The 14,891-nt window shown below is 36.6% G+C and overlaps 1 protein-coding gene across 1 annotated transcript in view; it reads right to left on the bottom strand.

Annotated features, from left to right (window-relative positions):
• The window catches only part of AXDND1 (axonemal dynein light chain domain containing 1), a 102,254-nt gene that overhangs the window by 30,691 nt on the left and 56,672 nt on the right, over nucleotides 1-14,891 (bottom strand). The window contains exons 19-21 of the mRNA XM_004425172.3: nucleotides 11,396-11,595; nucleotides 10,250-10,343; nucleotides 899-1,009 (exon numbers count right to left, since the gene is read on the bottom strand). Coding sequence (XP_004425229.2) covers nucleotides 899-1,009; nucleotides 10,250-10,343; nucleotides 11,396-11,595 — 405 coding nt within the window. The remainder of the gene's footprint in view (nucleotides 1-898; nucleotides 1,010-10,249; nucleotides 10,344-11,395; nucleotides 11,596-14,891) is intronic.

The raw sequence follows: 14,891 nt of genomic DNA, 5'->3' as shown, positions 1-14,891 counted from the left end.
TTTGTGACTCCCATTAAGTACATGATATTCATTGATTTGGATCCTCGGTAAACAGGTGGTAGTTAAAACCACAGGATTAACAGTAATGTGTAGGGTATAGAATAAGTGAGAGCAAGCTAAGGACAAAATAGCAACATTTAAGAGGTAGGTTGAGGTGGAAGACTAAAAGAAAGAGAGTTAAAAGAAATAAGAAGTAGGCAAAAAAACATGGAATTTTTGTTTTATGAAGAGAGATTACTAATGGAATGAACGATTAACAGGGTCAAATGCTACAGAGAAGTCAGGTTAAATATGGGATTGGAGTTCCTTGGATCTGACAATAAGGAATCATTAGTGACCTTACAGTAATTTTAGAGTCTTAAGAACAGTGATTGTATAGGAAAGAGAAAGAAGTAGTAGAGAAGGAGACAAGAACAAGGCACGTGTTTTTTAGGATGGGAGAAATGACCACGTTTATATATTGATAAAATGGAACCATTAGAGAGGAGGATGTTAAAGATACAAAAGAGAGAGAAAAATGGGCATGGGATTAAGAGCTCAAAGGAAGAACCTTGGACAGAAACTGGAGGGGAGAAGGAAGGGTATGTGCTGAAGCAGGTAAATCTGAGCATATGCCTCAGGAAGTGGCAGGCAGCTCCCCCCTGAAAGCCATCCTTTCCTTTATGAAGTAGGAGACAAAATCATCCGCTATGAAAGTGGGGAGACATGTTTGGGTGGAAGATTCTCTCGCTTAGAAGGGAGAAGAGCTGCCAGTGCTGTTGGTCAGAGCCAAAATTCTCTTCTGACAGAGTAAAGGAATGAGGATTCAGAACATTGATTGGAAAAAGTCACTGAACCCTTATCCATTGAAATACAGGAATAACCTGAATAATTACCAGTACTAACACATGGTAAATACCTCTTCTCCAAGTAGATGCTCTTTTTCTTCAGGTGTCAATAAATTTATTTCTCTGCCTTTGATTCCAGAAAGAAGGTGAGAGCATGTGGTGATCCACTCATAACATTCTCTCTGAGAAGAGATCAAAGATAATTACTAAGCAGAAAAAATCAGATTGGACTAACTAATATATTCACTCACTCCTATTGAGGAGATGCTAAGTACAATTCCTCTAAATAGAACTCCATTCAATTAACTTTGTGTCACTTCAGTTCAAAGATTTGTGCAGAAGTGATTTTCAATGAATACAGACCTGGATATCATCTCTTATCCACAGGGTTTGGAATCTGGGTTGTAATGGGACAAGGAGTAGTGAAGTGCCATAAAACCAGATGCAGAAAGATTGTTGAAATTATTATGGGCAAATGGTCTGTCCCAACAAATGTTACGCAACTGACCAAGTCAACTGTGATTGTATAACAATAACAATAAAAATAGCAAACACATGGCATTTAAATATATGCCAGACTTTTGTTATAAGCATTGTGCATATATTAACTGATTTGATCCTCAATATGAGACATGTACTATTTTTTTTTATTGAGGTATAATAGAAATAACATTATACTAGTTTCAGGTGTACAAAGCATGATTCAATATTTGTCCATATTGCAAAATGATCACCACAATAAGTCCAGTTAACATCCGTCACCATACATATTTACAAATTTTTTTCTTATGATGAGAAATGAGATATATTCTATTATTATCCTCATTTTTTTAGATGAGGAAATTGAGGAAAAGAGTGGTCAAATATCTTACTCAAGGTGATATACATAGTTAAGCACAGTGCTTGGATTCTAATCCAGGTGGCCTGGGCTCTAAACCGCTACAAAAATATTACTCCGCCTCCCCCCAATAAAGTGAATGAATAAAGATTTGAAGTACTCTTTGGAAAAGGTGCTCACAGCTTATCTATTGAGATACAGGAAAGGTCTACAGCAAGTCTCATCTACCTAGAGTGAATAGTAAAACTACATTTACTTTATACCAAGATGTCCTAACAGCTAAGATCTGGCTTCAATGTTTAAAAGATACGCTATTCCTAATTAGTGAGTAAAAGCAGAGGGAACTAGGAAACACTATCTTCTCTGGGGAAGGAGATCTGGTCACCTTAACCATCAAAAAACTGTACTGTGTGGTGAAATAATGACCTACTAGTGGTCCTTGAAATCAACCAGGAAGAGCAGTAAGATGTTGTATATTTTTCTCATTATTAGACTTATTTTTAATTGCAGAATTGTTATGAAATGTCAGAGACAAAAAGTTTTAGAAATCAAATCTAAACCCTTATGTTACAGATAAGGAAACTAAAGCCAGTAGAGGTAAAGTAAGTTTACCACAGCTTTGTTAATTTCAACAATAAGTTTAAATTCTGGATTCAAAGGGTTGGGATGATGTCTTATTGCATATCAAAAAGAGGATCAAACAAAGGATATGAAAGTATTGGGTTCTAGTCCTAAGTTCACTTAATTAGTTGTGACTTCTTGAATAAACTCTCAATAGTCTTCATCTATTAAAAACAAATGAGGTTGTTGGTTTACTCTAGGTGACCGCTATGTAATGAGGAACTATTAAAAACCATCTCGAGTTGCGGGGAGCCCTAAGTGTAGCATTTGCTGATTTCCATGTATAAATATTCCCACCATGGCAATTTCAATGGTATTCATCAATTCAGTATATTATCACTGAATGTGAAGTTGGGAAGGGGTGTGCCATCATCTCTTGTGAACCATTGTGAGTTTCCATCACACCACTGCCCCTAAGGATCCTTCCAGCTACAAAATTTGATGCCTATATTATTTAACTTTCTTTATTGTACTTAGAACAAAGCATTAGTTAATTTTGAAAATAGTACGATTTTTTTTTGTGTGTGAGAGGAAGATCAGCCCTGAGCTAACATCCATGCCAGTCCTCCTCTTTTTGCTGAGGAAGACTGGCCCTGGGCTAACATCCGTGCCCATCTTCCTCCACTTTACATGGGACGCCACCACAGCATGGCCTAACAAGCGCTGCATCGGTGCACGCCTGGGATCTGAACCCGGGCCGCCAGCAGTGGAGCGCGCACACTTAACCGCTACGCTACAGGGCCGGCCCTGTATGATATTTCTGAAATTTTATTTCTTCAGAGTTAATTCATTATTCATGATAAATAATTAAACTATTACCTAGTTGAATTTGCACACTGTGAAATAGATCCTAGTCACTTTCTTATAAACTTCTAAAACATTGAAAATACTATCATAAGACTTCTGATGGGGAAAAAAATCAGTGGGAGTTTTTTGATGAAAGTTTCACAGTAATCTACAGAGTTAAGCAAGCTTTCCTTCAAAACCTTCAAGATCACATTTGACCAGCTCTAGACCTGGATAGCTTGGTTCCTAACCAATACATGTGGATCTCTTTCCATCTATACTGTTACTTAATTCTAATAAAGTCTGAATCAGGGCTGTGTTCATAAATATTTCTGGTGTGAAGTAAAAGGGCTAAAAATTCATGTCTGGGTGATGGAGGATTTAAGAAACAGGAGATGGTCCTAAATGTTAAGCCTATTGTAGTGGATCAAAAGCAGGAGAAAGAGAAGGCTACAGGAGATAGTCTTTTATAGGATGTCAGTGGTAAGACTATGGTGGTAATGGAGTTATTAAGAATCCATCATCCCCTGGTCTCCACAAAAAGGTGGGAAAGCTGGGACTTCTCTGAGTTTGCCTGCTGGAACATCACAAAAGGCAGGTCCCTAGCATGGCTCTTCAAAGTCATACTCCTTTTGGAGGGCCAAATCCTGAAACTTGTAATAGTAAGTGGATGACAGGAGGTTACTGCAACCCATGGTGGATGGCAGGGTCTTAATAAATTACACAGGGCAGAAATGGGAAAGAATGGCATGGAGGGAGTCAACTGCAGCCAGAAGTCAGTTTGAAGGGCCCCAGCTAGAAGTCTTCTCATTTCCATCATAGTGGGTATTTCTTTGGGTGGGTATTTCTTTGAGATATTTCCCTCCCATATGTTCTCAGCACTATCAGGTGTTGGTCAACGTGTGTCTTTTACCAGTCTTGGCCTGCTGAAGGTTATCTCAGAGATCCTTCCAGGTCATCTGCCATTTGCTCAGATTATGATTAAACTCCAGGGCATCAGTGACTCTAATTCTAGATGCCTGGAAAATTATAGATGGTCAACCTAAAGCACTTGGAAAAAAAGACATCTATCTAGCTTATTAGGGGCTAAGTTTCTAGGTTTTCAGCAGCTAGTCTAGGCTGTAGTGGTCCCAGTATACTCTCATTGGATGCCAGGGCTCTTTGACATAGGGTTTCCAAGCCTCAAATGAAGCCTTAATGACAAGCAATTCTTATTCCCAAGTGGAGCAGTTGATATGCACTGACACCAACTTCTTTTAGAAATAGGCATAGGGGCAAGGGTCCCTAGAACTGAATCCTCTCAGAAAATGGCCTCCAGCTTAACTGTAGCTCAGCTGTGTGAGGTCAAACTGGGTCAAGATATGCCAGGATCACGTGGGAGGTAAACAGGGTCATTAGCCACCAGACTACCTCAATGGTCTTGGGGAACTAGATAATTCCCAAAACTTCTTGAAGAAGTAATTTATCTAGGTGGTTACAGTGGAAGAGTGGAGTAAGAACCATCAGTAAGAATGATCAAACTCCAAAAGATGCTTACTTAAAAGGCATCCCACTCCAGAATCCTGTCCAGCATGATGCAACTCTAATTCATTGGAGCCCCAGGAGCCCAAGAAATATTATATTGTGAGAAACTATCACTAATGTCATCCAAGTATCAGTCCAGTAGGTTGGCAAGATGTTCTTCAAGCGCTAGAATGTGGCTGGAGTGTGGCACAAGCCACACAGCATCACATTATACCCACATCAGACAAGGCTTCTCTAGAGGACCCTCTTCCATTCGTCACCTTGTTGGATATGGATGAGGCCATAGGAGTCCCAGAGTCTGATGTCATAAAGATGTTGTCTAGGAGATCAGGGGACGATGGTAGCAGTCAAGGATGGGGATGAATTTGAAATTAAGACAACACTAATGAAAGGGGAACTAACCATTTGTTTTCTTTATAAAGAGAACTGAGGTACTTTCAAGACAGTGGAAGGAGAGGGGGCGGGGGGCCCTGTTGAGCCATAAACTAGTTTGATGCACCCTTGAAAGGCCTCAGCCTCAGGCTTAGAGAGGCGGCACATACATTTGGTAGAAAAAAGGCCCAAGAATGAGATCGGTTACAGTCTTACTTCTGGCACGAGAGCAGATTCTCAGCCTCCTCTGATAACACTTCCCTGGTTTATTAATCTGAAATCACTAGCAAAGGGTTAGGAAGTGGGAAAGAGTTTAACAGAAGACCTCACTAGCCTGGTGGAAAGCATAGGTTCTCAAAGAGATAGTCAGATCAGGGGCCTCCAGTCAGGGCTCGGGAGGAACAGGCAATGAATGGTCCATTGCACAAAGCTCTTATAAAAATCTCCTAGTAAGGATTGTTTTATATAGTTCCCTAAGGTCCCCTCAGGAAGAGCCCCTCACAATAATGTCTCTCCATATTGCTGTAGCCTTAACTGTAATGGGGAGGTACACCTCAAAGCATCCTGAAATCCTCACTCTAAAATTGCCTTTACCTGGAAACATGGTCTCACCACACAGAGCTCTACCCCCATTGAAGTAGTAAATGAGGACTAAGGGGTATAGTGGAACAGGCCAGTTAGGCCCCACCACCATCTACGGCAGATCCAGCCTGCCAAAACCAGCATCTCTACCACATCTGGGGGTGGGTAGCAGCAGGGGCTGGTTGCAGCAGGCCTGAGAAGACGCGAGCACATTTCTAGATGCACAGTGAGAGCTAGAAGCTGCAGGAGACTGTTCAGTTCAGAGTCACATCAGTCTGCTGTGAAGAACACCTGTAGGCCTTCCCAGAATCAAAACTAAAACTGAGACATTCCAGCTGTTAGATGAGAAGTTAAATATACCTATAATAACATATTTTCAAATAGTAAAATATTCCTACTCTCTTGACATGTATCCTAATTATTCATAGTGTTTTATTATTTTAATTTTCTACTGAATGAAATTTGCTATTTTTAAATTTGGACTCAGCATCTATATTTATGAGGTTTATTTCCCTTATATTTATGGGATTTTTTTTAGAACTTAGTCAGCCATATGAAATAAACTGGGAAAACTTTCAGTCATTATCTTATGCTTTTAAATTGTCTATATAGCATGGGGATTACCTGCTCCTTGCAAGTCTGAAAACATTTGTCTGTGGAGCCCAGGGAAAAATTTTTAAGTTTTTTTAATAAATGCATCTGTTTCTTCCCTGAAAATTGGCCAGTTTTATCCTTCTAAAGTTAATGTTACTTACTTTATTTTCCTAGAAAAGTCTCCATCTCCTTGAGATTTTAAAATTTATTATAAGATGTTGCACATAAAATTTTTTATAACCCACTTTTTAAAAACTGTGAGATCTATCACACATACAGAAAAGGATAAAATATATGTAGAGTTTAATGAGAATAGTCATTTAAACATCACACAGGCCAAAGAAGAGAAAATTGCCTGCACCCTTTATACCAGTCCTTATATACCATAATATATTTATCCATTCTACTGTTTATAGATAGGTCTCAAATCACGATCTCAGCCATATCTTATGAAACTAGAAAAAGAAGAGAAAATTAAACCCAAAGTAAGTAGAAAAAAAAGAAATAATAAAGACCAGTGTGAAAATTTAGGAAATAGAAAACAGAAAAATAGAGAAAATCAGTGAAACCAAAAGCTGGTTTTCTGAGATCAAGAAAATTGATAAATCTTTTTGTATACTGATGAAGACAAAAAGAGAAAAGATACAAAGTTTCAATAACAGGAATGAGAGAGTGGACATCCTATAATTATTAAAAGGATAATAGGGGACTATTATGAGCAACTCCATGTCAATAAATTAGACAACTTGGATAAAATCACAAATTCCTTACAAGACCAAAGCTATTGAGCTCACTCAAGAAGAAAGGATAATAGCCCTTTATCTAGTAAAGAAATTTCCTTAAATTCATTAAAGAAATTGAATAGCCCCATATCTGAGTAGCTCTATATTTGTAATTTAAAACTTTCCGACAAAGCCCAGATGGCTTCACTGGTGAATTCTACCAAACATTTAAGGAAGAAATAATATACAATTCTACACAAATTGTTCCAGAAAATAGAAGAGTAAGAAACACTTCCCAACTCATTCTAAGAGGCCAGCATTACCCTGATATCAAAACCAAAGACAAAACAAAACAAAACTACATAATCAATATCCCTCATGAACATCAATGCAAAAACTCTAAACAAAAATTTAACCAGTTGAATTTAGCAATATGTAAAAGAGATAATACATCATGATCAAGTGGGGTTTATCCCAGGAATACAAGGTTAGTTTAACATTCAATTCAAAAATTAATTAATGTAATTCACCATATTGAAAAAAGAAAACTCATGACCATCTCAGTAGATGCAAAAAAAGGATTTGATAAAATCCAACATTCATTCCTGACCTACAATTTTTTTTTCAGCGAACATAGAATAAAAAGGAACTTCCTCAATCTGATATAGGGTATCTATGGAAAATCTACAGCTAGCATTATACTTAAAGATGATAGAATAAATACTTTTCCCCTAAGATGGAACAAGGCAAGGATGTCTGTTCTCACCACTTTTATTCAACCTGGTACTAGAGAGTCTAGTTATTGCAATAAGGCAAGAGAAAGAAATAAAAGGTATATAGATTGGAAAGGAAGAAATAAAAGTGTCTCTATCTGCAGATGACGTGATTGTGTACAGAGAAAATTCTAAGGAATCTGAAGGAAAAAAAAAAACCTCTTAGAGGAATAAGTGAGTTCAGCAAGGTCACAGGATATAAGATCAATACATTTTAAAAATTTATTATAATTATATATATTAGCAATGAATAATCATAAATTGAAATAAGAAAAGAATATCATTTATAATAGTGCAAAATATGAAATCCTTAGGGAAAAATCTGACAAAAGATGTGTAAAATTTTGTCAAATGAAATAAAGAACTTAAATAAAGACATATACTATGTTCACAGATCCAAAGATTCAATACTCTTAAGATGTCAATTCTTCACAAATTAATCAATAGATAAAATGTAATCATAATCAAAATCCCAGCAGGCTTTTTTGGAGAAACTGATAAGCTAATTCTAAAAATTTCACATATGGAAAGCAAAGGACCTAGAATAGCCTGACCAATCTTGAAAAAGAAGAACAAATTTGGAGGATTTACACTACCTGAGTTGAAAACTTATAAAACTACAGGAATCAAGACAGTTTGATAATGATGACAATGTTGACAAATAGATCAACAGAACACAACAGAATGTCCAGAATAACACCCACACATATATGGTCAATGGAATTGCAACAAAGATGCAAAGGCATCTTAGTAGAAAAAGGATAGCCTCTTCAACAAATGGTGATAAAAATACTGGATATCCAGATGGCGCAAGCAGTTAAGTGCGTGCGCTCGGCTGCAGTGGCCCGGGGTTCGCCGGTTCGGATCCCGGGTGCACACCGACACACCGCTTGTTAAGCCATGCTGTGGCGGCGTCCCATATAAAATAGAGGAAGGTGGGCATGGATGTTAGCCCAAGGTCAGTCTTCCTCAGCAAAAAAGAGGAGGATTGGCATTGGATGTTAGCTCAGGGCTGGTCCTCCTCACACACACACAAAAAAAACTGGATATCCAAAGGGCAAGAAATGAACTTCAATCCATACCTGGCACAATATACGGAAAAAATTAACTCAAAATGGGTCACAGACCTGAATACAAAGCCTAAAATTATAAAATTTTGGGGAGAAAATCTTCGTGATGTTATTATACAAAATTTTTCTTAGATATAACACCAAAAGCAAGATTCATAAAAGAAAAAAAAGAGTGATAGATCGAACTTCATCAAAATTAAGAACTTTCTCTCTTTGAAAGATATTGTTAAGAGAAGAAAAGACAAGCCACAGACTGAGAGAAAATATTTGCAAATCACATATCTGATTAAGGACTTATAGCCAGAATAAAGAACTCTCAAACTCAATAATAAGAAAACAAACAAATCAATAATAAATGGGTCAAAGATTTGAACAGATATTTCACCTTTTTTTCATAAATAGTATTAATTTTATTTCCCTCATAACTGTTTAAACATCTCAATTATCCACTAACCAAATTACAAGACAATTGAAAAATGTTTTTTGCCTTTTTTTCCAGTTTTATTGAGATATAATTGACATATAACATTGTATAAGTTTAAGGTGTATGACATAATGATTTGATATATGTATATATTGCAAAATGATTACCACAATAAATTTAGTTAACATCCATCACCTCACATAGTTACAATGTTTTTTTCTTGTGATGAGAACTTTTAAGATCTACTCTCTCAGAAACTTTCAAATACAAATTTCACCAAAGGAGATACATGGATGACAAATAAGCACATGAAAAGATGTTCAACCTCATTGGTCATTAAGGAAATGCAAATTAAAACCACAATGGTATACCACTACCCACCTATCAGAATGTCTAAAATTGAAAAGATTGACCATATCAAGTGTTGGTGAGGATGTGAAGCAACCGGGACTCTCACACACTGCTGGCAGGAGTGTAAATGGTTTAACCACTTTGGAAGACAGTTTGACCGTTTCTTAAAAAGTTAAACACACACATACCATATTACTCAACCAGTCCATTCCTAGATATTTACTTAAGAGAAATGAAAGCAATGCATATGTACATGAATATGCATGGAAGCTTTATTTGTAATAATTGAAAACTAGAAGAAATTCAAACGCCCATTAACAGAAAATGAATAAATAGTGTGTGTCCCATACAATGAAATACTACTGAACACTAAAAAGCATAAACTTTTGATAAAAGCAACAATATATGTGAATCTTAAAATAATTATGCTTAGTGAGAGAAGTCAGACAAAAAAGTGTATATTCTGTATATAAATTCTTAAAAATGAAAAATAATCTTTGCTTTTAGAAAATGGATCAGACATTGCCTGGGGACAGGATGAGGCTGGAAGGAGAGATTACAAAGGGGTACAAGGAAACTTGGAGTGTTGGATATGTTCCTTTTTTTATTGTAGCGATCATTTTACAGGTGTATGCATATTTTGCAAATTATCAAATTGTACACTTTAAATATGTGCAGTTTGTTGTAAATCAAATCTAAAAAGTCTGCTAAAAACAAATAAACTAAACTAAACAAAACAAACTAAGGGGAAGACAGAGTCATTACCTTCATCTTATCCAGCTCATGAAGTTCCTTAGGATTTTTTTGTAACTGACCTGTGATACTCAGAGCCATGGCTGTCACCATCCCTTTGCAACAACTGAGGAAAAAAAAGCACATACACACAGCATGACCTACTTATTGTTGGTTCCTCTTCTAAGTGTTTTAAATCCAGATACAGTGAAAGTTTACCATAATAATTAAGCTACTGACTCACCAAGGAGAATAATTTGACTCTTTCTCAGTTTCTTACCCTTGTCTTCTTCCTCCCCTCCATTCCTCTCACTCTTGACCACTGGTAACATTGAATGGAAATGAAGGGGAAAATTGGCTAGATTGTAAAAACTACCTCCTGAATTTGCAGTAATCATAGTGGCAGTATGCTTCCTAGTTAATAAATTACAATGTTTTGGAGCTTATCTTTATTCCGTGGGAATCTTCTAGCTTTTCAGATAAAAGGGTTTTCTCTTTTTTTGTGTGAGGAGGACTAGCCCTGAGCTAACATCCGATGCCAATCCTCTCCTTTTTTCTTGAGGAAGAGTGGCCCTGAGCTAACATCCATACCCATCTTCCTCTACTTTATATTGGACACCGCCACAGCATGGCTTACCAAGTGGTGTGTCTGTGCGCGCCTGGGATCCGAACCCACGAACTCTGGGCCGCCAAAGTGGAGCGTGCACACTTAACCACTTGTGCCACCGAGCCGGCCCCTCTTTTTTTTTTTAAGGGATGTTTTGGTTGGTATTTAGTGAAACATAAAAGTATACATTCAGCTTTGCATGGAATTATACAGGAAACTATAAGCTTCTTCATAAATGCTCCCCAGTATGTGCAAAAGCACAAGATGTACCTAATTTATGCAAGTAAGTGGGTCTTTTTGTTTTTTACAAAGCTCACTCCCACATCTGTACACACTTCCCATCTTGTCTATGCTAACATTGTTTTCAAAAGAATTCTAAAGCCATCAAGAAAACACCAAAATCTCATATTCCAACTGGGCAGTGTTGAAGCCAGTTTAAAAATTGAACTAGTATTTTTTCCAAGGTTTTAAAACAATCTCTTATTGCAGCTACTTAACTGCCCTTCTCTCCTCTGCCTTATGTCACATTTAATGTTCAAAAGGGCAGTCATAAAATAACCAGATAGTTTCACCTGTTCAAATAGCTGGAGTATTGGGACAACTTCCTTGCCAGTGCAGTCGCCTCTAGCTCTAACTTTGCAACTCCTATATCATGTTTGTCAGCACTTTCCTCCTCCAACTTTGGGAGGGTGTCTTGGTCAGTAAGGTCAGGTACCATTAAAATCAGCAAATTTACCATCCACTGGATCATAGATATATGTAATTCAGCCATCTGTTAAAAAATGATTATAATACAAATGACCCATTTTAAATAAATCAAACAGTAAAAACCATACCAAATTTAAAAACAGAAATTATCATACCTGTGTCCAATTTTCAACACTATCACTCATAATGAAATCAAATCATCACTGCTCAGCTAGTGTAACCTTATTTTCTTTTGCTCACTATATTACATTAAACTACCCCCTTCTCTTCTTTAGCTTGATCAAGGGTATTAACTCATTCAAGCGACAGTTCCCATATTGTGCACCAAGGCATCCCAAGGCTCCTAACTCTCAAGGACGCCACGGATTTTAAATTCTTGAGGGAAATAACAGTGATGTGTGACACCTGTCAGACTCAGCATGAACTTGACATAGTTCGCAATTTCAGCATTAGATATACTGTATCACTTTTGATGCCATCAGATCTTTGTGAAGCTGGTTTTATCCATGGTTGTGTGGTAAAAACAAGTACTGTGTGAAAATCAAGGTGGAAAAGGAAATGAGGGCGGCAACGTCGAATCTGTTTCCACGGTTAGAGAAGATGTACAGGGCCCAAGTATATACATTCCATTAGTAAGTAATTTTGATTAAATGAGAATAAAATAAAAGGTTTTTTTCTTTCAATGTCTGTGTATGTAAAAAATTAAACTGAGACATTAAATTTTACAAAGTTTATTTGAGCAAACGACATTCCAATCTGGCAGAGCCAAAACTGAAAAATGGTTAGGGGCGCTCTGCAGTCTGGGGCTAGGACAGAGATTTTTATAGGGAAGACTCTGAAGCAAAGAAAAGGAGTTATTGGGCCGGCCCCGTGGTTTAGCGGTTAAGTGCGCGCTCCGCTACTGGCGGCCCGGGTTCAGATCCTGGGAGCGCACAGACGCACCGCTTCTCTAGCCACGCTGAGGCCGTGTCCCACATACAGCAACTATAAGGATGTGCAGCTATGACATACAACTATCTACTGGGGCTTTGGGGGGAAAAAAAAAAAAAGGATGAGGATTGGCAATAGATGTTAGCTCAGAGCTGGTCTTCCTCAGCAAAAAGAGGAGGATTAGCACAAATGTTAGCTCAGGGCTGATCTTCCTCATAAAAAAAAAAAAAGAAAAAAAAAGAAAAGGAATTATTTAATTGACTGTAACTTCAATGTTCCCTTTATTTGAGAAAATTTAGTTATTTGGCTGTTGTTATAGTTGTTCTTGAGTTTTATTTTTTCATATTTGAGAAAATCTAGTTGACTGTTTATGACTAGTTGTTCTTGAGTTTCATTTTCTTAGATTCAAGTGCACTGACTCTGGCTTTAGTTTGTTTACATAGGTCACCAAAGGCACAAATGGTCCCGCAGTCTAACGGCTTCCTTGTTAACTATTGTAACTTGTATTACTTTTCCAAACAGTCACTAAGTTGTTAGGACATAAATATTTAGTAAGTTGTTTGAACTTACCTACTTAATAAACTGAACTGTGAGGTATTTCTTTTGGCTTAGGAGTATGAAAATACTGGGGCACAAAGGGCACTGTGAACAGGGAAAGTTTGGGAACCTCTGCATTAGGGTGTTTGCTGAGGCTGGTCCCAGAAATAAAACACAGAAAATGTTATAAAATGCAAACGTCAAACACACCATACTCTCAAATGCCCTCCCATCTTTCTCTGTTTGGTGAATTCCTAAGTATTCTTCTAGGCTTAAACATGATCTATTCTGAGAAGACTTTTCAACTCCCACTGGCTTTAATTTGCTCCTTTTCCTGTATTTCTATAGTACTTTGTACATATCTCTATTATAATCATTTGCATATCTGTCTCCTCAATTAGACTGTGAGTCTCTTTAAGGTGTGGGCCATCACTTTATCCCTCAAAACCACACATAGTACTTAGCATGGAGTAAGGGCTTAATAAATGTTGAATGAACAAAAATCAAACTTGGTAGCCTATCTGAGTACTAAAACCCAAGCCTCCCGCCTCAGAAGGAAATGTTGTTAATGACCTAAAGCAATGTTGATTAGGGAATTTTACATCTGAATTAACACATCAGGAAAACAGCAATCTTCCAGAGTATTGGTTAAAAAAGACTGTGGTTCTCTTTCACAAGTCAAAGATATTTCCCCCATACATTCCACTAGCTATGCCCCTGCTGCTTCTCAACTAAAGTAAATAAATTCCTAACTGTTCTTTCATGTACCAATGGCCTGGATCACACTGTCATTTACAGAACTCATTTTTGCTTACATAAAATATTAATCAATCCTTGGACCATCCCTATAAAATAAACAGAAATATGGATTATCATCTTCATTTCCAAGTTACATTAGAAAGATTAAATGGTAGAATCAAGGTGATGCAATAGGTCATAGGTGAATTTAAAATTAGGATCGAATTAAAAACAAAATATCTTTTACTTTTACAAAGATATGAAGTCATTGTTTGTAATTAGATGGAGAGTGAATATGTTAATTTTTTATAATAAACCAGAGATTTACTGTGATTCTGATACAAAATTTCTTAAGAGAAATTTTAAGATGAATTAAGTGATTTGCTTTTATGAAAAGACTTGTTCCAAATTTACTAATCTTTTCAGAGATGACAAGTAGCTACTTAGCCACCTCCTAGCCGATGTGTTATTTAATTGCATTTAATTTGTCCCTTCAAAATATAAGTGATGTTTAACAATGAGTAAAAGAAAGTTATGTTATGGAGAGGTCATTTTGAAAATGGACAGTTGGCAAGATTTCCATCGTGGTATGATTTTGTTGCTGAAAATGATACATAGGTCACTTTTTAAAACTCTCAAATTTATATATTTGAAAATCTGGAAATAAGTGTCTAATTGTTTTAAAATCTTATAAATAAAGTGTTTCAATTGGCTGGGAATCATTTGTTAAAATATCAAAATGCTACATTGTCTAATTTTTGTTTGGTGGATTTTTTGTTTTTTATTTTCTTATTTTTTTATTTTATTGAGGTCACATTGGTTTATAACATGATCCAATGTTTGCAAGAACAACTGATTGACGTTATGGTAGATGGAAAATTCTACTATTCAATTTAATAGAAATTTTTGCATAATTGATGGATGAAATTGAAAAATAAGTATTATTATTTAATAAATACAGCCAATAATGCACTTCTTCAACTTGGATTCCTGTTTCTTTGTGAGCTATCATTTCAGCAATGACAGTCCTTAAAAACAAGTAGTGAAATAAACTGAACTTAGAAACAGACTTTCAAATGGCTTTATCACTGTTAATCTGCATTTATAAGAAATTACAAAGCCTGTTCAATCACACCCCTTTTTTTAACCATTACT

The sequence above is a fragment of the Ceratotherium simum genome, chromosome 2, assembly GCF_057802395.1.
Source record: "Ceratotherium simum simum isolate JZ-2026a chromosome 2, ASM5780239v1, whole genome shotgun sequence".
NCBI lineage: Eukaryota > Metazoa > Chordata > Mammalia > Perissodactyla > Rhinocerotidae > Ceratotherium > Ceratotherium simum.
Note: the sequence above shows the minus strand (reverse complement) of the source record. Positions and strands in the feature narration are given on the sequence as shown.